The sequence below is a fragment of the Petaurus breviceps genome, unplaced genomic scaffold (assembly GCF_028583685.1).
Source record: "Petaurus breviceps papuanus isolate PSGF00001 unplaced genomic scaffold, PetGlider_PUasm1.0 98, whole genome shotgun sequence".
NCBI classification, from domain to species: Eukaryota; Metazoa; Chordata; class Mammalia; order Diprotodontia; family Petauridae; genus Petaurus; species Petaurus breviceps.
Window position 1 is genome coordinate 30,372,878 of NW_027187460.1, and position 24,880 is coordinate 30,397,757.

The 24,880-nt window shown below is 38.8% G+C and overlaps 1 protein-coding gene across 1 annotated transcript in view; it reads left to right on the forward strand.

Annotated features, from left to right (window-relative positions):
• Positions 1-2,150: 2,150 nt before the first annotated feature.
• ANXA13 (annexin A13) overlaps positions 2,151-24,880 on the forward strand; it is a 92,186-nt gene continuing 69,456 nt past the window's right edge. The window contains exons 1-2 of the mRNA XM_069080962.1: positions 2,151-2,165; positions 3,632-3,754. Coding sequence (XP_068937063.1) covers positions 2,151-2,165; positions 3,632-3,754 — 138 coding nt within the window. The remainder of the gene's footprint in view (positions 2,166-3,631; positions 3,755-24,880) is intronic.

The window sequence follows — 24,880 nt, forward strand, 5'->3', positions numbered from 1 at the left end:
CTCTCTCTCTCTCTCTCTCTCTCTCTCTCTCTCTCTCTCTCTCCCTCAGTATCTTCCCTCAGAGAAAAACACCTTCAATATACACTATTATCTTGCATGTACGTGGCTGTTGGAACATTGTTCCCCCAATAGAATATGAGTCTTTTGGAGACACGAAGGGTGTTTTTACTTTTCTTTGTACGGTTCCCACTTAACAACAGCAAAAAATCAAGCATTTATCAAGTACCTACTACATACCAAGCATTGTTTTAAGAGCTGTAGATGCAAAGAAAGGAAAAAGAACGTTCCTCCACTCAAGGATCCACATTCTAATGAGTGAATTGACATGTGAACAAGATATAGACAACATAAATTGAAGGTAAACTGAAAGGGATATCCCTAGGATTAAGGAGGATTCGAAAAAGACTTTTTTTTGGTAATTTTCAATAATTTTTAATACTTAATACAAAATTACATGGGGTATCAATTTTCAATGTCCACAACCCATCTTAACATAGTTCTTAGAAAGTTACAATTCGATTTAAGATATTATTTTGGGTGATAGCTATTTAAAAATCACACATAACAAGCCCCCACCTAGTACTTTCCTTTTGACAACTCAAACCAGAAAACACATTGGTTAACTCAAAGAAAAGATATTTTAAACTATAAATAGTAAGGAACATCATTATCCCATCCTTACTCTTTCATATAAACAGAGACATATTCTCCCATGGATTTCTCTGTCACTGGTGGGAGAGGGAAAACAGCCCAGGAAATTCTTGATGCAACATCTGTGTTCTAGCTGGAATGCCTTTCTGCTGATAAAATTGTTGCTTTATGTTTCCAACAGAACTGTTGATGTCATTGAAAAAAGACTTTTTACAGAAGCATGGCAATTGGGTGGCACAGTGGAACATTGTACTTGGAATCAGGAAGACACAGTTTCATGAGTTCAAATCCAGTCTCAGACACACTAGCTGTGTGTGACCCTGGGTAAGTCATTTAACCCAGTTTGCTTCAGCTGCAAAATAGGCTATATCTTTGCCACTTCGGTATCCTTGTCAAGAAAACCCCAATGGCGTCATGAAGAGTCAGACATGACTAACAACAACAACAGAAGAGAAGATTTTATCTGAAATCTGAAGAAAGCCAGGGAAGCCAGTAAGCAGAGAAGAGGAAGAAGAGAATTCTAGGGTTGGCAGACAGACAGGGAGAATGTACTTCTAGTAGGAAGATTTGCCTGACTGATAAATAGGTCAGAAGGTCAAGTACATGAAAAAGAACACTGTGATGTCTGGAAACGTAACATGGAGCCAGATTGTAAGGGGCTTTAATTGCCAAACAAATAAATAGTTTCGTTGTTTTGTAGTTTTGGTAGGTACTTAGGTGGCACAGTGTATAGAACACCAAGCCTGGAGTCAAAAAGACATGAGTTCAAATCCAGTCTCAGGCACTTACTAGCCATGTGACCCTGGGCAATACCTGACCCTATTTGCTTCAGTTTCCTCATCTGTAAAATGAGCTAGAGAAGGAACTACCAAAACTCAGCGAAGAAAACCCCAAAGTGGGTCACAAAGAGTCAGATGTGGCTAAAAATGACTAAACAACAACAAAAGCCCCCTTACCTGACAGACCAATGCTAAGCCTTGCACAGGATCATAGATTTCAGATTGGAGTAACCTTAGAAGTCACCTAAAGCAACTCTTTTATAGATGAGGAAACTGAGGCCCTACTAGACCAAACTGAAAAATAAAATAAAAATAATATAAAGGTCCAGCAAGTCAGAGGAAAATTTCATTTGATCTACCCATTCTTAGTTATTAATTATTAATTAGTTATTCACCTCAATAAACCTTAATATTTTGTCAGCTAATACAATATTTAATTTGAATGAGACTTCTGACCAAGGCTACTCAGTCATTCTAAGTTCTCAAATAGTTATTGCTGAAATGCTGTTGCTATGCCTCCGAATGAAAACCAGAAAGGGGAAAAAAAAACTCCCACCAGCAATTTATTCAAATTAAATTCCATAAGTTACTTATTAACCTGAGAGAAACTGTCCCGAGCCCTCAGAGAAGTGTTATAAACCTTCACCAGTCCTACCACTATCATTTTAGCGACCTACGTGCCACGTCTGTCTTGTCTCTGTCATTTAAGAAATCTACAAAATGGGCAATCGCCATGTAAGTAGTCTTTTCACTGGGGAAGCTGGCATAGAAATCAAGCCTTAATTTTGCCATGCATGGGACGAGAACTCATAAAAATTTCATAAATTATGTGATGATACAAATTTACAATCTGAAATCTGGCTTGATTTATACAAAGCTTTTTTCTGTCCAGGCTGATATGACTTCTTATTCACTTCAACTATGTGACGCCAAAATTTTAACACACAGGGGGCATTTCTTTGAATATAATTCAGTTAATTAGCCCAGAAATAATGTATCCTAAGCAAGCAACAAAGAAAGCAATGTATCTTAAGAAATCAACAAAATAAAACCACGGTGCCTTACGTATAATAGTTTGATGAATGAATAAATGAAGGGTTTTTGCTTCATCTCAGAGAATTGCACAAACCATTAGTTTCACAGCCTTGGTTGGGGAGGAAAGTTCAACTCCTTATACAAATGTGCCAGTTAGAGAGCAGGATCGATGTGTTGGCTATGGTTGTCTAAACAAAGCACCATGCAATATGGACGTAAAGTGGAAAATTTACTGATCCAGTGATTTCATTCACCCATCGTCAAACATACGAAAATGCCTAGGTAGTAGAAGAAATGTTTTACTTTGGGCTTAGTTCCTGTGAATAGCAGTAACATTTGGCATTCCTTGAAATCATATGGACATTATTTAAATGGTGCTAATGAATACAGGATCTCCTTATTTTTGATTTAAGGAGAAAAAAAATCCCTGAGGTCAATTGTGTTAGCCTGTCAATACAAGTGATGTTTAGGAGGGAGGGTTTATGGAATATAAGATTTATATATGTACCCTGAAGTCAATCGGGAAGTGCTATATCTCTGTGTTAATTATTAGCATTGCTTACAAAGTTTTAATGCTTCTGCCTATTTAGTAAGTAGGGGATTGGAAAAGGGAAGAAATAAGTCTTTATAAAACACCTACTATGTTCCATGTTCTTTACAAATATTGTATCATTTGATCCTCACAACTCTGTGAGGTAGGTACTGTTATTCCCATTTTACAGGTAATAAAAATAAGGCAGACAGGGATTAAGTAACTTGCGCAGGGTCACATAACTAGTAATTGTCTGAGGCTGGATTTGAAGTAAGGTCTTTCTGACTCCAAGCCTGACACTCTCTCCACTGTATCACCTAGGTGTCGCATATTTGCTCAGAAATTTTCAAGATTCCAGGCCTAAAGATACTGCCTTCAAAGAGGTATTATTTAATAAGCTAAAGGAAGACAGGTCACCTTGGCAAGTGATCCAAGATCATGAACAGTAGTTTTGTAGGTTACCTTTGGGAGATACTAAGACCTACTTCTGGAATATTCTTCAAAGTTATAGGGCCCTGGGGAAATTTTCATTTATTTATTAGCATAGTTGGGTTTTTTTTTTTTTTGCAATATTTCAAAAGTTACAATTTGGTTGGTCTTTGAGTATTTTTTATTTCTTTATTTGGATCCTCAGAGTCAGTCTTACCATCTTTCAGAGGGCAGTCAGCAGGTACCCAAAGGGAAAACCCCATCAACTTCACAAGTTCAGCCCCTGAACCAGCAGCCAGGGAGCCAACAACCAGGGAGCCAGCAACCAGTAAGCATTCTTCCCATTCTTTCTCTCAAGGAAGAGTCCAGCTGGAGGTCTTTTATAGCCCAGCATCTTCCAGTCATGTCCTGTAGCTTGGGCCATAGAGTAATGGTTCCCAAGCTCTTTCAGTCTCGGTACACCTTGGCTTTCAGCAAACCTTCCTCTGTCCTCTATATGTTATGAATGGAAATAAATTCTAGAGTTTACTATACATATTTACATAAGAAAAACCTTCCCATATCTCTCTATTCAATATGAAAAAAATATATATGCATGTAAGAAATAAATTAGATTAATGTTAATCAGATGATATGGTTATTTATGAAATATTCCCTCTATCTTCTTGACGAGCTTCTCATACTTCTTGGGATAGACATACACCAATGTGGGAACCCTGACTCCCAAAGAATGATCCTATTTGTACATACTGCTATACTACAAACTTTTATTTCAGTGATTTTAATTATAATATTACATCATTAATGGATCTTTTCCTCCGGGAGCTTGGCATGGTTTATGTTTAAATGGATGATGGACTATGCTTTTCTAGGAACAATGTGGTATATACTGAAAAGAATACTGAACTGGGAGTTTGGGAGCTTGGCTATGATCTCAGTTCTGCTACTAACTAACTTATGGTCAAGTTACTTTATGTGCCTGGGCCTCAATATCTTTATCTGTAAAATGTGAATATTAGACTAAATAGTCTCAAAATTCCCTTCCAATTCTGATATCCTATGATACTAAGTCTCTATAATATCAACCAAATCAGGTCACATTGAGTCTACCAGAGAGTATTGTACAAAACACTCAGGGGTAAAAAGCAAATGGTTGCAAGTTCGAAGGAGGAAAACCTTAAAGGCAATGGAACATGGACAACTTGCCAAGGATCTGTGGTTTCAGAAGTGTGGGAGCTCCCATCACCTGGAATATCATTAACCATCTATAACTGAGTAGATGAGTCTTATAGAATTACCTGCAGCTCAAACAAGTCAAATGACTTGCTTCTGGTTACACTGCTACTAATTATCAAGAGACAGGATGTCGCCCACCTGAATATCATATTTTTGAAAGTCCTATATTATTGAACTTCTACAGAACAACAGCTAAGACAACAAAAAAAAAAAACCCTTTAAAATTACTTCCAAGTTTTAAACATTTTTGGCCCTGGTGTTTTTCCATCACTAATAATTTCTGAAGATGTAATGTGAGGATGAAAACAACATTAATAGCTATTATTATATAGTGCTTTAAGGTTTGCAAGGCATCATATGTGTATTGTCTTGCTTGACCCTCACAAAAACCCTGTGAGGCAGGTACTATTCTTATCTTCATTTTACAGATAAGGAAACTGAGTCTGAGAGAGGTCAAATGACTTGCCCAGGGTCACACAGAAAGCAAGTGTTTGAGATAGTATTTGAACCCAGATCTTCTAGACTCTGGGTCTCCTTCCACCATAACCACTATAGAGTACTGGTTATATGTGTGTGTGTGCCTATAAATGCATGTGTGTATATACATACAATATATGTATTCATGTATATGTGTGTATATACATGCATATACACACATATATACACATATATGTGTATATTATAGTATATAATACAACGTAAAATATATGATAACATTATGCAATGTATAATACATTATGATTTTATTTTATATAATTATGTTTATAGTGCTTTATGAATTTCAATTTTTCACTCATAATTTTTTCTGATTCTCAAGAAAACCCTAATGTTGGTAGTATAAATCCTTAGTTATCTCCATTTTACATTTAAGAAAACTGAAACTGAACAAGGTCCATGCAAAGATGAGAAACCTTCACAACATTCCAATGGCTTAGTCACATAACACAACCAGTGAGGGGCAGAGCTGTAACGGAGGCTTAGGCCTTCAGATTCCAAGCCTGCCCCCTCTCCAGACCTCTCAGGTTCCATTGGATTCTCTTCCCCAGCCCCCCTGCTCACTTGCATTGGAAATTCCCATCTGTGTCGATCCTCATGGTTATCATTCATCTGTCTCAAGATCATTTTCTTACTGGGTCCCCCCAACCTGCCCAGCCACATCCACAAATGCATAACAATGCTCATTCCTATAGCTTTTGAGGTTTGCAAAGCATTTTCCTCAAACAACCCTGGGAAGAAGAGAGGGAAAGCATGCTGCTATGGAGAGCTCCGTGGACTTTGGGGTCAGAGGATCCAGTACTTTGAGGGCTCTTCTGACTACTATCTTTGTGACTCTAGACCAACTACTTAATTTTTCTGGGTTTTAGTTTCCTTATTTGTAAAATGAGGGAATTTGGGGGCAGCTAGGTGGCGCAGTGAATAGAGCACCTGGAGTCAGGAGGACCTGAGTTCAAATCCTGCCTCAGACACTTAATACAAAAACTAGCCGTGTGACCTTGGGCAAGTCACTTAACCCCAACTGCCCTCCAAAAAAAAAATGAGGGAATTTGACTAGATGGTCTTTCAGGTCTCAACACTAATTGTGATTATCCCCATCTTACAGATGGAGAAACCAAAGATTTGCCCATGGCTAGAAAGTGTACAGAAGGGAAGTGAGCCCAGGACTCCTAACTCAAAGTCTAGCATTCTCCCATCACCACTGAAATAAAACCAAATAAGCAAACAAAATCCAGGCTTTAGCAATACTAGAATTGAGAGAATCTTGTGCATGTTGAGAGGTTAGTCCTCCCCACAATTGAGACTGCTTCATTGTTGTTCCCCAGGGAAATGGATGACAAATAGAGCATTTTGCCAACTGACAAAGTAAATGAAAGAACACGGTGGATGTCAAGGCTGCTGAATTAAAGAAAAATAAAGAAAAATTCCAAAGGATAGTTCAGGTGGATTTATGAATGTTTTTGTGCATAGTGTTTGAGAGTTGGAAGGAAACCAGGAAGTCATCTAGTCCAGATGCCTCATTTTACAGAGGGGGAAACGGAAACCTGTGGAAGTTAAGCCACCTGCCCAAGATCACATGGGCAGTCAGGGGTAAAAAATGCATCATGATATAAACCTAGGTCTAGGTGATAATTAAGTTTAAGCCACATAATTCACCATCACTGCTAAAACCTAGAGGTATTAAAATCATTGCTTTGTAATGTTCCATTCAGATGGAATTCCCAAATCTATCTTGAATTAAATTAAGCAGTTTGGTGTAGGCCTGAGGACTTTTCACTGAGTGTCACCTGATCTCAGAAAAAGAAAGTCTGTGTTCTCATCCAAGCTTTGTCATTTTTTTTACTAGCTCTATTACCTTAGGCGAGTCACATTTCCTCTTTGGGCTTGTTTCCTACCCTGTAAAATGAGAGGACTGAGTCAGATGATCACTAAGGTCAGTCAACAAGGATTTATTAAGCACCTACTATGTGACTGGCACTGTGCTTGACCCTGGGGTTACAAAGAAAGGCAAAAACCAATCCCTGGTCTTGAGGAGGTCACAACTGAATGGGAATCGGGAGGATGGAGAATAACGTGTACATAAATAGGTACATTGGTAGCTAGGTGGAGATTACTATTAGTTAACCCCTAGTTAATGGACAGGGCACTGGGTTTGAAGTCAGGAAGATCTGAATTCACATCTGGCCTCTGACATTTACTAGCTATGTGACCCTAGGCAAGTCATTTAACTTTTTTTGCCTCAGTTTCCTCAAATGTAATAATAATAATATCTACCTCCCAGAGCTGCTGTGAGGATCAAATATAATAATATTTATAAAGTACTTAACTTGATTCCTGGCACATAGTGCTGTATAAATGCTAGTTATTATTATTATTAACCATATATGTATAGAGTATATAAAGATCATCTGAAAGAGGAAGGCATGAGGAACTGGAGGGGCATGGGGGGAGGGAAATGGAGAACCAGGAAAGGCTTCTTTAACAAGGAGAGATTTCAGCTAAGTCTTGAAGGAAACCAGGGGAATTCTTCCATCTCTGATGTCCTATGAGTATATGAATGGGTATAGCACAAAGTTAAGACCAGTGTCTTCTCAAATTTAATGTTCAGAATAGGAAATGGTCCTGGATTTGAAGTCAAAAGACCTGGATTTGAATCCCAGCCTTGACACTGACTAGGTGTCCTTGGTCACTGAGATGCAGTTTTCTCCTTCATAAAATGATGGAGGGTTGGATTATTAATCCTGATTAAGGTGCCTTTTAGCTCCAACTTCTCTATTTCTGTAAGTACCAAGTCACATGTAGCACTGTTCTTGGCACCCCTCCCTGTAACAATTATAATATGATATAATATAGCATAACACAACATAATATTATAATGTAATATAATGTAACAACATAATATAATTAGTATAATACAATACAATGTAATATGATATGACATGATATAACATAATATAACATAACATAAATATAATATAGTATAGTATAACATAACATAACATAATATAGTATAATATAATATAATATCCCTGGACCTCCATATACAATGCTGTTGCTCAGCCCTTGTAGCTAAATACTTGGGTGCATCATGAAGTTACACTTGGTGTCCAGCAGTATCCAAGATCTCCTCATCCAGTTTTGAATATTGTTTTGAGCAGGAAAAAGACAATTGTAATGTTCATAGTGACTTCAGTGAAAAGATGAGAGAGGAGGGCTGCATATCTGTAATCCTTTACCAAAGTCAAAAAGCCAGTGTATGTCAGAGTTGGAACTCAAAGTCAGGCAGTCCTACCCCTGTGATCAGCCCTCTTACCTCTGTGCCACCCTCACATGTTAGAATGGCAGTGTGATATAATGGGCAGAGAACTGGACTCAAAGGGAGGAGAACTGGATTCCTCTCTTCATATACTCACTAGTTCTATGACCACAAGGAAGTAGCTTGACCTCTAAACACCTTATTTTCTTCTTCCGTAAAAAGGAGATACAAATATTTGCCTGGTCTACCTCAGGGGGTCAAGGGGAGGGGTCAAAAAGCTTTTCTTTGTAAAACTTTGGCACTATAGCATAACAAACTACTATTATTCTAGCTCTGCTCTGGCAACATGCTTGCTTTTCCACCTTGGCCAAATGGCTTCTGTCTCTAGGCCTCGGTGTCTTTGACTATTGTGAAAAAGGGGGGAAGTGGGGAAGGTGATCTTTAAGAATCCTTCCTATTTTACCATCCTTTGATTCTCTATACAGTGTGTACAAATTCTTTGGTTTGATGTAGGACATGTGAGTTGACAGATGCCAGTGATAGAGGAAACCTAGTGTGTTCTGGTATATCCTAGAAAGTTCACAAGTGTATCACAGGCTAAAAAAACAGGTGGGGGTGGGGGGAGCACTAATGTTTTGTTATGTTTCATCCTCTAGAGCATAGTGTCAAACATGCATAGTCACAACACTCCCCAGTGCTGCCAGATCCAAATTAAAATGTAATTGGGAAATATTTAACAAAATAAATAAAAATACAATAGAGCATTGATAATGTATTTAAATGTGTAGTTTTTAAGTCAATATGCAGCATGCAGAGATCCTTACTATGGTTTAGTGGCCCCATCTCTATTTGAACCTGACAGCACTGGTGCTGGTGTAGAGCCTAATTCTGGATTACTTCCTGGGGATCTCTCTGTTTTCTTCACCTGGAAATCTAAGAAATAGATCCCATTGGACCACCAAGTATCCCCCACTTGCAAGTACTCATAGCTTATGGCACCAAAGAATTTTTGTTAACAAATGCATGTAATACTATTTCTGGCTACCCCTTTCAGGACCCTTAAAGTCCCTTACAATTGTACCAATCTCCATTGATGTCCATCTGTCTAGTTTCCTACTGGCATGTGATGGAGCTATCTCCATTGATCCTCTAAAAGATAACCTTGGCCAAATCAGGCCATCTTACTTTTCTTGGATGTAAGGCACTAGTCTCATAGGGTCTATTATTTACCACTTTCCTTATCCCTTAGACGTAGACTATCTTCTATTTTGCATGGTTTTTGTGTCTCTATTATTCATCATATGCAGAGGATCAGGGTTGGGTCATTTTTGTCAAAGAGTGAAGTTCATCTATCCTACAGAGTTCTCACTTGTCCTTCAACTAACTGGGAAGTCCCTGACTCAAGATCACATGTGTTTCACCCCAGCCCTATTGAAACCATCTCAATTCAATTTCACCACCTATTAGCTTCTTTAAGATCTTTAAGTTAGTCATTTGACTGGCTCAAACTTCATTTTCTTATCTGTAAAATAGGGGTAATAATGCTTGCAATAACTCCCACCCACGGTTGTTATAAGGATCAAATGAGATACTGTGTCAAGGACTTTGTAAACCTTGATAAGAATATTATCTAGAATGGGACATTTCCAAGATATTGAAAATTGATTATGAGTGTTGGGTACAAATGTAGTAGTAATTGGCAAAAAATACAAAGATAACAGAAAAGGGAGTTTGGCCTGAGTTTAATTTCCAGTGATCAAAAAATAATAATAGGGTGAAACTTTCAAGGTCACATCTGAAATCTACAAAGGTGACAGAACCTGAGGACTCAGTAGGAGAATCTGTTTTGATTCCAAGAACAGGTACCAAAATTAATAGGGGTCTGTCCACACTAAAGTCATACCCTCTCCACTATTCTGAAGGTATCAGCCTTGAGCCTGGGCAGTTTGAAATGTATACTGGCCAGCAAGAAATTTGGGGGCCCTTCCTGAGAGTATCCTCTTATCCTGGCTTTCCTTATACCCACGCAACATGGACAAATCATTTAACTTCTAAGGGAGGGAGTTAAACTAAACCAAGGATCAACAAACCATGGCCCATGGGCTAAATCCAGTCCACCACCAGTTTTTGTGTGGCCTACAGACTAAGAATGGTTTAAGACATCAACCATTCTTAGCTCACAGGTCATACAAAAGCAGGCAGCAGGATGGATTTGACCCCAGGCCATAATTTGCCAACCCTTGAACCTGACAAACCCCCAAACTCTTGTAGCTTATGATAATGGAATATCAGAGCTGTAAGGGACTCCAAGACACACTCAAACAAAAATCTCCTTTGTAGTAAGTGATTATAGAGGAGGTGGCTAGATACACATGAGTACTAAGAATTTGGGGGAGATATCACTACCCAGATGAGGTAACACCCGAAGCCAATGAAACAGACCCTTGGGGATTGTACTTTACTCTCCTCCTAATTGGTGACCTCAGGGTGAACAAGAACACCTCGATTTTAAAAAGGTCCTGTATGATCTTTGAGAATTCTTGCCAATATGGGGAATTTTGATATTTTTCAAAGGAAATATTTAGCAGCTCCTGTGACTTCAAGGCTTACACACTTCACTTATTTCTTTTTTGCTAAGAAATGCTTCTGATTGACTGTGTACTCTAAAAGAGCCTAAAAAACTGTGAAAACTCAATCTATATCTTAAGAAGCTGAAGATACTGCCAATCCAAGCAATCTTCCTTAGTGTACTAATAAATGTCTCTTCCTTTCAATTTAGCTACTCAATTTATTTGACCCTTAGTCTTCAATCAATAAACATTTATTAAGCACCTACTATGTACCAGCACTATACTAAGTATGAGAGAATAAAAGGCAAAAGACAGACCCTGCCCTCAAGGAGCTTACAATCTATTAGTTTTGTACACTAGATGGTAGGTTAAATTCATCCTGGAGTCTCAAGGTATGCAGATCGGGAAACTCCCAGGACACAGTCTCCAGCCTCTACTGCCTCCCAAGGCAGGTCCTCTTCTTTTGGTGGAGAAAGAGTATCATGAAATTGCCAGACACAGGAAGTCCTTTCCCATACCACTACAATACTGTGAGCTATTTCCTAAACTCCTCATCTAATTCCTCCTTCTCTTAGGTGGTCTGTAATAGCCCTCCACAATAATTCTCTTTTTCTTTTCTTCCTTCATTGATCTTCCTCATATGTACTCTGTCATGCTTCCCGTCTCAGTTCCTGAATTTCCTCATAAGTATGTTTTCTTAATGTATAAGACTAGCTCACCACTCCTTTTGGAGTTATAATCTTCCAGAGATTTACTTGAGTCATAGGTCCCATCCCATCACAGTTCCATCAAAGCTAGGTAGTGTAGCAAGTTGTTGCTGTTGTTGTCATTTCAGTCATGTCCAGCTCTTTGTGATTCCAATTAAAGTTTTCTTGGCAAAGATACTGGAGTAGTTTGCCATTTCCTTCTCCAGATCATTTTACAGATGAGGAAACTGATGAAAACAGGGGTAAGTGACTTACCCAGTGTCAAACAGCTAGTAAGAGTCTGAGATTGGATTTGAACTCATGAGGATGAGTCTTCTGGACTCCAGGCCCAACACTCTATCCACTTTACCACCTACCCACCTACTACGGTGAGTCAGAAGACCTAAGCTGGAAACTTATCTCACACATGTATTAGCTATGTGATCCTGGACAAGTCACTTAACCTCTCTCCATTTCCTGACCTGTAAAATTAGCACCTACCTTATAGGGTTGCTATATGGTTAGGATCAGATAAGATTACATATACAAAAGGGTTTATATAAATGCTAGCTATTACTATACCACCAGTCTCAGGGATGCTAAGGAGATCAAATATGTTTCCTTACTTCAGGATAGATACTTGATCTTGTTTCTTACTCATACTTTGTTGCCTTTGTATCTAGATATCTGAGGTCATTCATTTTATTGTTGGCTCTTTTCTTGGATTTTGTCTCCCAAAAAATTTTGGTCTTCCCTTTTGTAACTCTGCCTTTATTATTTCTGTTACTGTCCATGATGTTGAATCCATCAGAATTATATGGCAGCTTACTCCTCCTCCTTTCTTTTTCAATTTAAAGCCCTCTTGATCAGATTCACAAGATTTCTAACAAATATTTTTACCAGTAAATCTATTATTCTCTGATAAAATGCCAGTGAATCATAGATTCTTACAGAGAGTTGAATTAAAACAAAAAAAAATCAATGTACAAATTAAGAATAAGCTATGTACACAATTTCTTTTAATGGTGTGGGACAATTACTTAAGTAAGGTAGGCAGCATTCAACTACCATGGTATTATAAGTCCTACATCAAGTCAAGTTCAGGTCTAGGCAGCTAGGTGACACAATGAATGGAATACTAGACCTGGAGTCAGGAAGACCTAGCTTCAGATCTGGCCTCAGATACTTACTAGCTATGTGACCGTGGGCAAATCTCTTTCTGCCTGTTTCCTTATCTGTAAAATGGGGATAATCATAATACCTATCTGGTAGAGTTGTTACCAGGACCAAATGAGATAATATTCGTAAAGGATTATAAAACCTTAAAACACTGTATACTATATAAATATTAATTAGTAATAGTAGTAGTACAGTAGTAATAGTAGTGCCTAGACCATTATCATTCAATTCATTTCAACAACCCTTTGCCAAGCTAGTCCCTAAGCTACATGCTAGGGCAGGTACAAATAGAAGCAAGTCACAATAAGAGCATAGGATTTGGAGCCAGAAGGGATCTTGGAGATCAACTAATACAAATCCCTCATTTTTCAAAAGAAATGTCAGAGATTCATGAATGGTTATTCTAGACTAGCCCTTAAGTGATTCTGTGAAAGCATTAACTCTTCCAGTGCACTAAAGCATTATTCATTATGTTTTTCAATGAACCAAATAGTGCCTTAATGGTCTAGAAGAGTTCTAATGATCTCTTAAATGTGTCAACCAAATCCCAGGGCACCACTTACATACTGATGATCTGGCTGACCAAGAAATATAATTATATTCAACCTAGAAAAACTATGAGCACTCAGTTTGCAGGGGTCAAGGGATATAATGAAAATAATTGACATTTAGTGCATTTTCAAAACCTGTAATGAAGGAAGCTCATTCCCTAATGAGAGGCATGCCTCTCTTAGCTAGAAATGCTACTCAGTCATTAGAATCCCATTAAAGCAATACCATAAAACATACAAGTCAACAGATATCTGCAAGAATCACAGGAAGACTAGTCTTGCTAAGGATTGTAAAGGAAATGTCTTTAGTAGAAAATATGATTAGAATTTATGATTTTTCAAGATGCCATAACCTAGTGTCACTTGAAATCCTACCTTATCTCCTTGTGTTCCTCCAGAGCAAACTACAACAAATGGGTCAATCATGGGCCAGGCACTGTGTTAAATGCTGAGATTAAGGAAGGCAAGACAGGGACAGCCAGGTGGCACAGGAAGGAAGGAAGGGAAGGAGGGAGGAGGAAAGGAGGGAAGGGAGGGAAGGAGAGAAGGGAGGGAGGAAGGGAAGGAGGTAAGAAAGGGAGGAAGGGAAGGAGGGAAGGAAGGGAGGAAGGAAGGGAGGAAAGAAGAGAGGAAGGAAGGAAGGAAGGAAGGAAGGAAGGAAGGAAGGAAGGAAGGAAGGAAGGAAGGAAGGAAGGAAGGAAGGAAGGAAGGAAGGAAAGAAGAGAGGAAGGAAGGAAGGGCAAGGCAGTTCAGATAGTTTCTACTCTTAAGGAGCTCACAGCCTAATTAAGGATTAGAATTAATTGAAGATAACCAATAGCATTAAGAGGGTTCAGGAAAAAGCTTCATAGATCGTGGGATTTTAGACTTGAAGGAAGTCAAGAAAACTAGAAGGCAGAGATGAGGATGAGCCAGTGAAAGTGCCCAAAGTTGGGAAGTGAAATATCCTATTCAAGGAATAGCAAGGAGGCCAGTATCACTGGAGCACAGAATATATGGGATTAAATAAGGTATAAAAAGGCTGGAAAGGGAAGAGAAGGCCAAGTTATGAAGGGTTTTTGAATTCCAAACAGAAGATGTGATATTTGATCCTAGGGCTGATAGGGAGCCACTGGAGTTTGAGTAGAGAAGTGACATGGTTAGATCTGAGCTTTAGGAAGAGCAATTCAACAGACTAGAGTGGGGAGAAACTTAAGTCAGGGAAACCAACAAGCAGGCTTTGCAATAGTCCAGGCATGAAATAAGGACCTACACCTTAGGTGGTGGAAATGACAAAGGAAAGAAGGGGGCATATACAGGAGATGTTAGGAAGGTGGAAACAATAGGATTTGGCAACAGACTGGAAATGAGGGTGGGGTGTGAGAAATAGTGAGGAGTTGAGGATGCTACCTAGGTTTCAAGCCCTGGTGACTAGGAAGATGGTGGCATCCTTGACAGTAATAGGGAAGCTCAGGAGAGGAGAGGGTTTGGGAGGAAATATAATGAGTTCAGTTTTAGACATGTTGAGTTTAAGATGTCTTTGGGACTTCTAATTGAAAATATCCAAATGTCAGGTGGAAATTTGAGAATGGAAGTCATGAGAAAGTTTGGAGCTGAATAAGTAGATTTGAGAATCATCTGCATAGAAATGATTATTGAATCTATGGGAGTTGACAAGATCACCTAGTGAAATAGCATAGAAGGAAAAGAGAAGATCTTACGATAGTCTTGTGAAACAACTACAGTTAGAGGTGGGACCTGAATGAAGATCCAATGAAGAAGGCTAAGAAGGAGAGATCAGATAGGTAGGAGAAGAACCAGGAGAGACTGAAATCATGAAAATCTGAAGAGAAAAAATATCAAGGAAAAGATGGTGATTGACAATGTCAAAATTATGGAGTTAGAAAGCACAGGACTTGATGGCTGATTGGATGCAGGGGTGAGGGAGAGGCAAAAGTTAAAGATAAAGCCAAGGTGAAGAATGGTGGGACCATAATCAGTTAGGGAGAGGGTCAGGATATTATACATATTTAGTTTGAGGTATCAACAGGACATCTGAATGGAGATGTCCAACAGACAACTGGAAATATCAGACTGGATCTCAGAGGAAAGGATAAAAGTGGAGAAATAACTTTCTTAGTCTTTTTATAGAGTTAATTGAAGGCTTATGTGTGTGTGTGTGTAAGCTCATCAAGGAAAAGAGTATAAATAGATAAGATCTGAGAAAGAATCTTGGAGATACATACATATATGCAAAAATACATACATATGTGTGTTGTTCAATTGTTTCAGTCATGTCTGTCTCTTCATAACCCCATTTGAGGTTTTCTTGGCAAAGATACTGGAGTGGTTTGCCATTTCCTTCTCCAGTTTATTTTACAGATGAGGAAACTGAGGCAAATAGAATTAAGTGACTTGCCCAGGGTCACACAGCTAATAAGTGTCTGAGGCCAGATTTGAACTCAGGAAGAGGACTGCAAGCCCAGCTACTTATCCACTGTGCCACCTAGGTGCCCCTGTAAAGCTTAGTGGTATAATTAGTATACTGATGAACAGCATCTCTCTAGTCCTCAAAAAAAAAAAAAAGACTTCACAAGTATGAGATGGGAGAGGTATGGATAATAATTATACCCAGCTTTTACGTGACTCTAAAAGGCTTGCAAAGCACTTCACACATACTATCTCATCTGATCTTAACGAACAACCTTGTGAAATAGGTTCCCCACCTGGGGAAGTTTCTTACACTGATAAAATCACAAATCTAGATTTTTTTTGAAGTGGAATAGATAAGGTGTGGTTAGATTATAGAAGTGTTCAATGTCAGATTGAGGAGTTTGGACTTTATTTTGTAGGCTGATGCAAAACATGACAAGCTTTTGATAAGGAAGTAACAGGACCAAAGGGTCCTTTTAGGAAAGGCAGATTCCTGATGGCAACATGGTATAGTAAAAATAGTGATAGACTTAGAGTCTGAAAGACCTCAGTTTAAATTCTGCCCTTAATACTTTCTAGATTTACAACCTGGGGCAAATCTCTGGTTCTTGATTTCTTTCTGATGTTGTCAAAGAAAGTCTTTTGGCAACTTAGTATGAGTATAAACATAGGACTAATTACACATTGGGCGGCCAGGTGGCTAAGAGAGTAAGAGCACTGGCCCCAGTGTCGGGATGACAGGGGGATTGAATCCATGCTCTGATACTTAGCACCACACCCACAAATAACTGGCCCTGTAACCTTGAGCAAGTTAACTCCAATTGCTTAAAAAAAAAAAAAGGAGTGGCGAAAGGATTACACGTGAAAGGAAGGGGCTAATGTGCTGTGGAATTCTCAAGAGTCTTGGGACTTTCAATTTCTTAGGAAATTCCAAATTTCCTAATCTGTAAGAATGGGAGTAAATAATACACCACAGGATTGTTGTGAAACATTTGAGTTTGAGATGACATGTGTAAAGTTCTTTGGAAAACTTTAAGGTACTATATAAAAGTTAGCTATTACCTAGAACTGGAAGGGATTTCAGAAGGATAGACAAAGGTAGAACAGAAAAGAATCTAGTTCAATCCCCATTTTATATATAAGGAAACTGAGTCCAAGCAACATGAATTGGCTTGTCTGATTCATATAGGTAGTAAGTGAGAAGTTGGAATCTAGGGTCGAGTTCTTTGGCCCTCAGCCTGATGTTCTACTTCTAGAAGGACATCAGAATAATGTAGCCCTGAAGTGTTGGTGGGCTTTTAATAAAGGTGGTTGTTACAGCACGGAAAAGGAGAGAAGTGATGTGAGAGAATACACTTGGAAAGATTCCCTAGCACTCTGGGTGCAGAGCAAGTTGAGACAGGCCTAAGCTGTTGTAGCAAAGGGGAGAAATGAAGCTCATTGTTTTCTATCCTGATTGAGTCATTAATTGGCTCACAGTAAATTAAGCACTGGTGTTATTCCTTTTCAGTAAATTGATACCTGCTCCTCTGCTCTCATCAGCTTTCTCTGACCACATAGCACCATTTAATGCTATTTGTCAGCCCATCTTCATCCCCCAGGCTTCCTCTGTTCAATACCCTCTGCCCACTCAACCTTGACTCTTGGGAATTCTAGAGCACATTAGCCCCTTCCTTTCACGTGTAATTAGTCCCATGTTTATACTCATACTAAAGTGCCAAAAGACTTTCTTTGGCAACATGAGAAAGAAATGGATTATTGTTTCCTAAGCTAAGTAATACTTCCTTCTTCATAACACTAATGGACAGTTACTTTCACTGCTAAAGGAAAAAAAAAAAACCTCTTTCTCCATTTCCCCTACCTCCATCCAAAGTCCAGTTTTGCTGATGAGAAGCAGTGATTGGTTATTTGGCTATAAAACATTCTTCTGAGGTCTTTAAGCTCCCAATTCAATCTGAGGAACCCAGGGAAGCAGACATTCATTTGCCATGGGATGCAGAATCTTGTTTCTCTGCAATTAATGTTGTTCCCTTGCAACTAAGCACTCTAAAAACACCCTCAGAACACAATACGTAAATACCTCTAGGAATGAGGAAATTGAGACACATTACAGAAATTGATCTGGGTTGTACCTGATACCCTTCATGAGCCATACTCCAAACAAAGAAGTAGATGATAACAGGTCTCTCACTTCCTTGCAATGATCTCATGTCTTTCTCATTCTTCTAGTTACTTTCTTCCTTCTACATTTCAGACCTGCACCTCAGGTGTTTTGTTAAACTAATTAGAGGAAAGCTGTATGGTCTGCTGGTGGTCTTTCCTTGGGGAAATTACAGCAATTCATGTCTCTTAGGCTCTTTACTTCTGATGAGTTTGTCTTGTAGCTCTTACTTATAGATCACATATTGCAAGTTGACTCAACTTCTTCATTCTAAGGCCAGGAGGAACAACTGAAGGGCAGCTGAGAATCTCTCCTTTCCCCATGCCCTGCTGGACATACATCTGTTAAGAACTGCTCAGATATGGTATGGAGTGGGCAAAATTAGAGGGATAGATATAAATATTAAGTTAACCACAATTTGGGGAAAATATCGCTTTAGCCTTCCACTAGAATGCTACTTCTGTAGCCTGCCTTAGTGTTATGATGACACTGGGTATTTGAAGACTCTGCCAATAGAGTGCATACTCTGGAAGATTCAAGAACATTAGAAAGTCTTGGTTAATGAATTCCATTTCTGTTAGTCAATGACCTGCCTTGCTACATCCAAAGAAGTTTCATGTCACCACAGGTTTGGCTACCAAGTGATGATTTTTATTTTTGGTCACAGAGATGCATAAAGAGTATCTGCTAAAATGTGAGTGCATTATAGTCTTCATCAGTGGAGGGAGTAATATCACCCATGAATCCTTGACACACTAACATATAAAATGTTAGTATGTATATGACAATACATAAGTAAAACTAAACAAATACCAGTTTAGTCATCAGATCACAATGACTTGCTACTTTGGACCATAACTTAATTTATTGAATGATTTAAAAAAAAAATCTGTAACAGGGACGGCCAGGTAGCACAGTGAGTAAGAACACCAGCTCCAATGTCGGGATGCCCTGGGGATCAAATCCGGGCTCAGACACTTAGCACCCACCCAGAAATAACTGGCCGTGTAACCTTGAGAAAGTTACTTAACCCCAATTGCTTAGGGGTGTCCAGGTGGCTCAGCAAGTAAGAGCAGTGGCTCCAATGTCGGAATGACCTGGGGATTGAATCCAGGCTCAGACACTTAGCACCCACCCAGAAATAACTGGCCGTGTAACCTTGAGCAAGTTACTTAACCCCGATTGCTTTAAAAAAAAAAAAAAGCTGTAACTTTGGAAAAGGTGACCAAAGAGCATCAATGAATAAAATCCTATTGGAAACAAAGCAACACTTAAAACTGCATCTCGGTAATGATGGCAGTAAGACCCTTTCCTCGATGATGCTGGGCCTGAGATGAACCAGTAATTTCAAGATAATGAACAGGTGCTGAAAAGGAATGTAGTAGGGAAGCTATGGTTCAATCTGGGATTCCAAAGGCAATCTGCCTACTGAGTTCAGTTTGTGGTTGCTTCTCTTTTTGTAATATTAATTTTGAGGCAACATGGTAAAGAAGAAAGATGACTGACCTTGGACTGCTAAACTTGGGAGACACAGAATCATTGCTAGCCTTGCTATTTACTACCTAGACAAGTCACTTAACCTCTCTCTGTGCCTCAGTTTCCTCATCTGCAAATTGAGTGGGTTAGAATTGATGACCTCTGCCAAACCAGATTAAAATGTAATTGGGAGGGGCAGTTAGGTGGTGCAGTGAATAGAGTACTGGCCCTGGAGTCAGGAGAACCTGAGTTCAAATCGACCTCAGACACTTAACACTTACTAGCTGTGTGACCTTAGGCAAGTCACTTAATCCCAATTGATCTGTCTTCCCAAAAAAAGCAAAATGTAATTGGGAAATATTGAACAAAACAAATAAAAATACAATAGAATGGTTTTCTAAGTTGATATTCATCCCGCAAAGGATTATGTACAGTTTTATGGCACCTGTTTCTTTTTGTTTGACACAGCTGTACTAACATTGCCTCTCCCTCTCAATCAATTACTATATAATCCAATGTTTAAGCCACTACTTAACTCATTCTCTACCAAAAAAAACAGTCTGGAAATATAAATCAAATAGTAAAGCATTTAAATGGAACAAAATAGAAAAGTAAATAATAGAGAGAACCTACGGTTGAGTCATTCTCAGCTTCCCTCCATCAAAGGGTACAATACTCTACAAACTTCCCTAAGTGGGTGGACATTCTCTATAAAATTTACTCTTCTAAAAGAAGAAGGATACATTATAGTGGAGGGGGGGAGAGCCCACTCCCAGCTCTGGCTTCAAGAAAAAAGCTGTCTTGTTGCTTTGGGGATCCACCTTCCTCAGTTATCTTGTCATGGTCTGGAGCTCAACTTTCTGCTGCTACTCTCACCTCATTCTGCCTACATGCTATTGTCCCATTGTAACTTTGTCTTCTACCATTACTCTCTGCCTCTGAAGCCATTTGCTGCTTCTTTGCTGAGTTATTGCTGCCATCTGCATTCAAGCAAGCAGCTTGTAAGAGTGTGGGGAGTTTTTTTTCCATGAGATTTCTCCAGGACAACATGTGTCAGAACCAATCAACAATTCTCCATTTCATTAGAAAGTCCCACTTCACATTCAACAGGTGTACAAGTGTCACCCTACTGGATATCCAGATATTGCCTTTTTACCCTCCATCACTAAAAGGTTCCCAGGTCTCACTCAAGTAAATTTTAGAGCCAAAGTAGGCTCTGAAAGATTTCCTCCTCCTCCTCCTCCTCTTCCTTTCACTTCTCCTCCTTCTCCTCCTCTTCCTTCTTCTTTTCTTTCTCCTCCTCCTCCTTCTTCTTCTGTCATGTCACTATAGACTCCATTTCACTCCATGTCACCCATGATTCAATGGACCACAGCATTCCAGGCCTTTCTATCCTCCTCCTCCTGAAGTCTGTCCAAGCTCATGTTTGTTGTTTCCATATCTGTCCATCTCATCCTCTTCCATTCCCTTCTCCTTTTTACTTCAATCTTTCCAAACACCAGGGTCTTTTCCAATGAGTTCCATCTTCTTATTATGTGGCCAGAGTATTTAAGCTTCAGTTTCAGCATTTAACCTTCCAGTGAATAACCTGAATTAATTTCTTTAAGTACTGCTTGATTTGATTTCCTTGCTGTCCAAGGGAGTCTCAGAAGTCTTCTCTAGCACCACAATTAGAAATTGTCAATTCTGCAGGGCTCAGTTTTCTTTATCGTTCAACTTTCACAGTCATACATTGCTACTGGAAAAACCACAGCTGTCACTATATGAACCTTTGTGGGCAAGATGACCATCTCTGCTTTTTAGTGTGCTATCCAGATTTGCCATAGCTTTCCTTCTAAGCAGAAAACATCTTTTAATTTCATGACTGTAGTCACCATCTGCAGTGATATTTGAGGCCAAGAATATAAAATCTGACCCTGCATCTATTTCTTCTCCCTCTATTTGCCAGGAAGAGATAGGACCAGTTGCCAAGATCTGTAACTCTTAATTATTCCTTCAGAACCTGGAGATAAGTGCATGGGCTAGTTTTCATTTGTCCATTCAACTGTCATCTTGCCGATCCTCCACCATCCCTCAGAAGAAGGCAAATTGCCTCTAAAATTAAGCCTCAAAAAGTTCCTGTCCCCTCTTGTGGTTTCCCAGGTTTGCCTTCCAGTTATGGGTGGCCACTTGCTGCTTCTGCTTTTCACATCTTGGCCCCTTCCTACCTTTGCAGTCCTTTTATGCAATATTCTTCTCTAGGTTCCATTGTACTGACATATTTGCAGTTTCACTTGTACAACACTCTACCTATTGTCTCTGTGCCTCTTCATTAGCTATCCCTGTGCCCTGGAGGCTGTCCCTCTTTATCTTTACCCTTTAGAATTCCTGATTTCTTTAAAAACTGAACTCCAGGGGCTGCCAAGTAGCACAGCGAGTAAGAGCACCGGCTCCAGTGTCAGGATGACCTGGGGATTGAATCCCTGGCTCAGACACTTAGCACCCACCCAGAAACACCTGGCCATGTAACCTTGAGCAAGTTACTTAACCCCAATTGCTTTAAAAAACAAACAAAAAAAAACTGAACTCCAGTGCCAACTTCCATACGGTATCTTTCCTGGTCCTCTTGATTTCTAGTGTCCTCCCTCCTCAAACTACTTATTTTGCACATGTTCTGAATATATTTGCATATAGACATCTTATCTCTGTCATGAGAATGTAAGTTCCCTGAGGGCAGGGATTTATGTCTTCTTATCCTTAGCATTTAGCATAGTGCCTGGCACATGGCAAGCCCTTAATAAAAGCAATCATATAATAAAATCTAACAGATCCACTGCAGTGACAGAAGGGGAAAATGACAAATGTTGGAAGAGATGTGGAAAAATCTGGACACTAATGGAACTGTGAACTGATCCCACCATTTTGGAGAGCAATCAGGAATTATACCCAAAGAGTTATTAAAATGACTATATACCCTTTGACCCTGTAATACCACTACTAGGTCTGTTTGTCAAGATGATCAAGGAAAAAGGAAAAGAATCTATGTGTTCTAAAATATTTATAGCAGCTCTCTTGTGGTGGCAAAGAACTGGAAAACGAGGGGGGTACCCATCAACTGGGAATGACTGAATAAGTTGTGGTATGTGATTGTGATGGAATGCTACTGTGCCATGAGAAATCATGGGCAGGTTGATTTTAGGAAAAAAACAAAGACTTGCATGGAATAATGAAGAGTGAGATGAGTAGAATCAAGAGAAAATATATAGTAAAAGCGATATTGTGGGAAGAGTAAATGTGAATGACTAAGTTATTCTGAGTTATATGAATATTTAAATCAACTACAAAGAACCTATGAAGGAAGAAGTTATCTACTTCCAAAGAAAGAATTGATATATGGAACTGTGTATTGTATAGTTTTACATGTATATATGTGACATGTTTTCTCTAGTTTGGGGTTGGAAGGGAGGGAAGGAAACAACTTCAAGCTCAAATGTAACAACAACAAAAACTTTAAAAAAAAAAGAAAAAAATGCTTGTTTATTGATTGAGTGAACCAGAGTTATCCTAAGGAAGGGCTGCCTCCTTAGGTTGAGTTCCTTATGTTTGGAAGTTGGTAGTGCTAATATTATTTCTATTTTGCCTTTAAAGAAATTAAAGGCAGGGTGGCTAGGTGGCACAGTGAATAGAACCCCGACCCTGGAGTCAGGAGGACCTGGGTTCAAATCTGGCCTCAGAAACTTAACACAAAAACTACCTGTGTGACCTTGGGCAGGTCACTTAACCATGATTGCCCTCCAAAAATAAAAAAAAAATTTTTAAGATGCCAGAATTTAAGTGACTCACTTGTGGTCACACAGTTGATAAGTATCCAAGCCCAAACTCAAGCCAGATCCTCTAATTCTAAGTCAATATATCACTTTTCCTCTGGTAGATGTTAAGCCATCAAGAAAATCCCCAAGATTTTAAAAAATACATGTGGCAGAGATTCATCTCCTGACTGTCCTCCCATGACATGGTGGGATGAATAGAAGAATTAGGAGTCGGGAAACCTGAATTCTCTTTCCAATTCTGCTATAACTCAATCCTATAGTTTTAAGTAGCTTCTCTATTTGTCTCTTTTTCCCTCATCTGTAGTATGGGAATAAAAACACATGACTAACATAATGCCCCAACCTGAGCAGACTTCTATAAGAATCAGATGAGATAGTAAAGTTCTGTAATACTCCAAACAATCTGTAACTTCACCATTGTGGATGCATTCCCTCCAGCGATAACAATTACAACCCATCCATGCCTGTCTGTTTGGCTCTGGCAACCAAGATGAGAGAAAAAATTTAAAATGATAAAATTCCTCAATTAAAAATAACAATGTAAATGCCAAGTGTTATTCATGTTGAGAAATATGGAATCAGTATCTAATTCTGCATTCTTGTTCAGTAACCCTTGAAAAATGTTTTGAGAATAAAAGTTGGAGTTTTCTTCTCATTTAAACATGACTGTTTTATGATAAATGACTATAATTGTTTTCCTTTAGGACCTGGTGTACTTTCTTTTTGATGAGAGATTTGATAAAGGTTTTGCTTTTTTTTATTTGAGTTTGAGGTCTTTCAATATTTGTGTCTAAGCAAAAATAAACTTCCTATAAGTTAACTAAAACAGATACTTCTGGCAATGTGTTTATAAAGTGTATATCTGGTGGAAATCCATAACATTGTTGGAGTTTTTTTTAATCCATATTTCATTTGTGCTTTTCTACAATGACATACTAATTAATGGGACCATAATGAGAGCTTCACACGTTAGTACTTTATGGTTTATAAAATGCCTAACAAACTTTCATCTCATTTATGCCCCACAACAACCCTGTGAAGTAGGGGGTATTACTATGTCATCTCACAGATGAGGAGACTGAGACTCAAAGGGGTTAAATGACTCAGCATATGATAATGCATATCTACAAAGGCTCTGAGGCAGGATGACTGTAATGAGAACACTCTCCCTTCTCAAATTCTACTGTTCCTTTTATCTCATAAGATAATGATCACTAATAATTATATCAATCAACCAACCAATCAACTGAAAGAAAATTTACTAAGCACATCTATATATGTCAGGCAGTATGCTAAACACTGGAGGAAAAAACAAACCAAAACAATAATTACAGTTATTTCCCTCAAGGAGCTTGATTCTATTAGGAGAGGCAACATGTACACATATTAGTACATACAAGATAAATACGAGTCAGGCAATTTGGGGATGGGGAGAGGTACCAGTATTTGAGGAGAATCGTGAAAGGCATTGTGTAGCAGGTAGTATTTGAATTGAATTTTGAAGAGAACTAGGTCTGAATGGCAGAAAGGAGGACAGAGTGCATTCCAGGCATGGAGGACAGTATACAAAGGAATGGGTTCAGGAAATGGAATGTTAGGTTGGAATAACAAAAAAAGACCAAT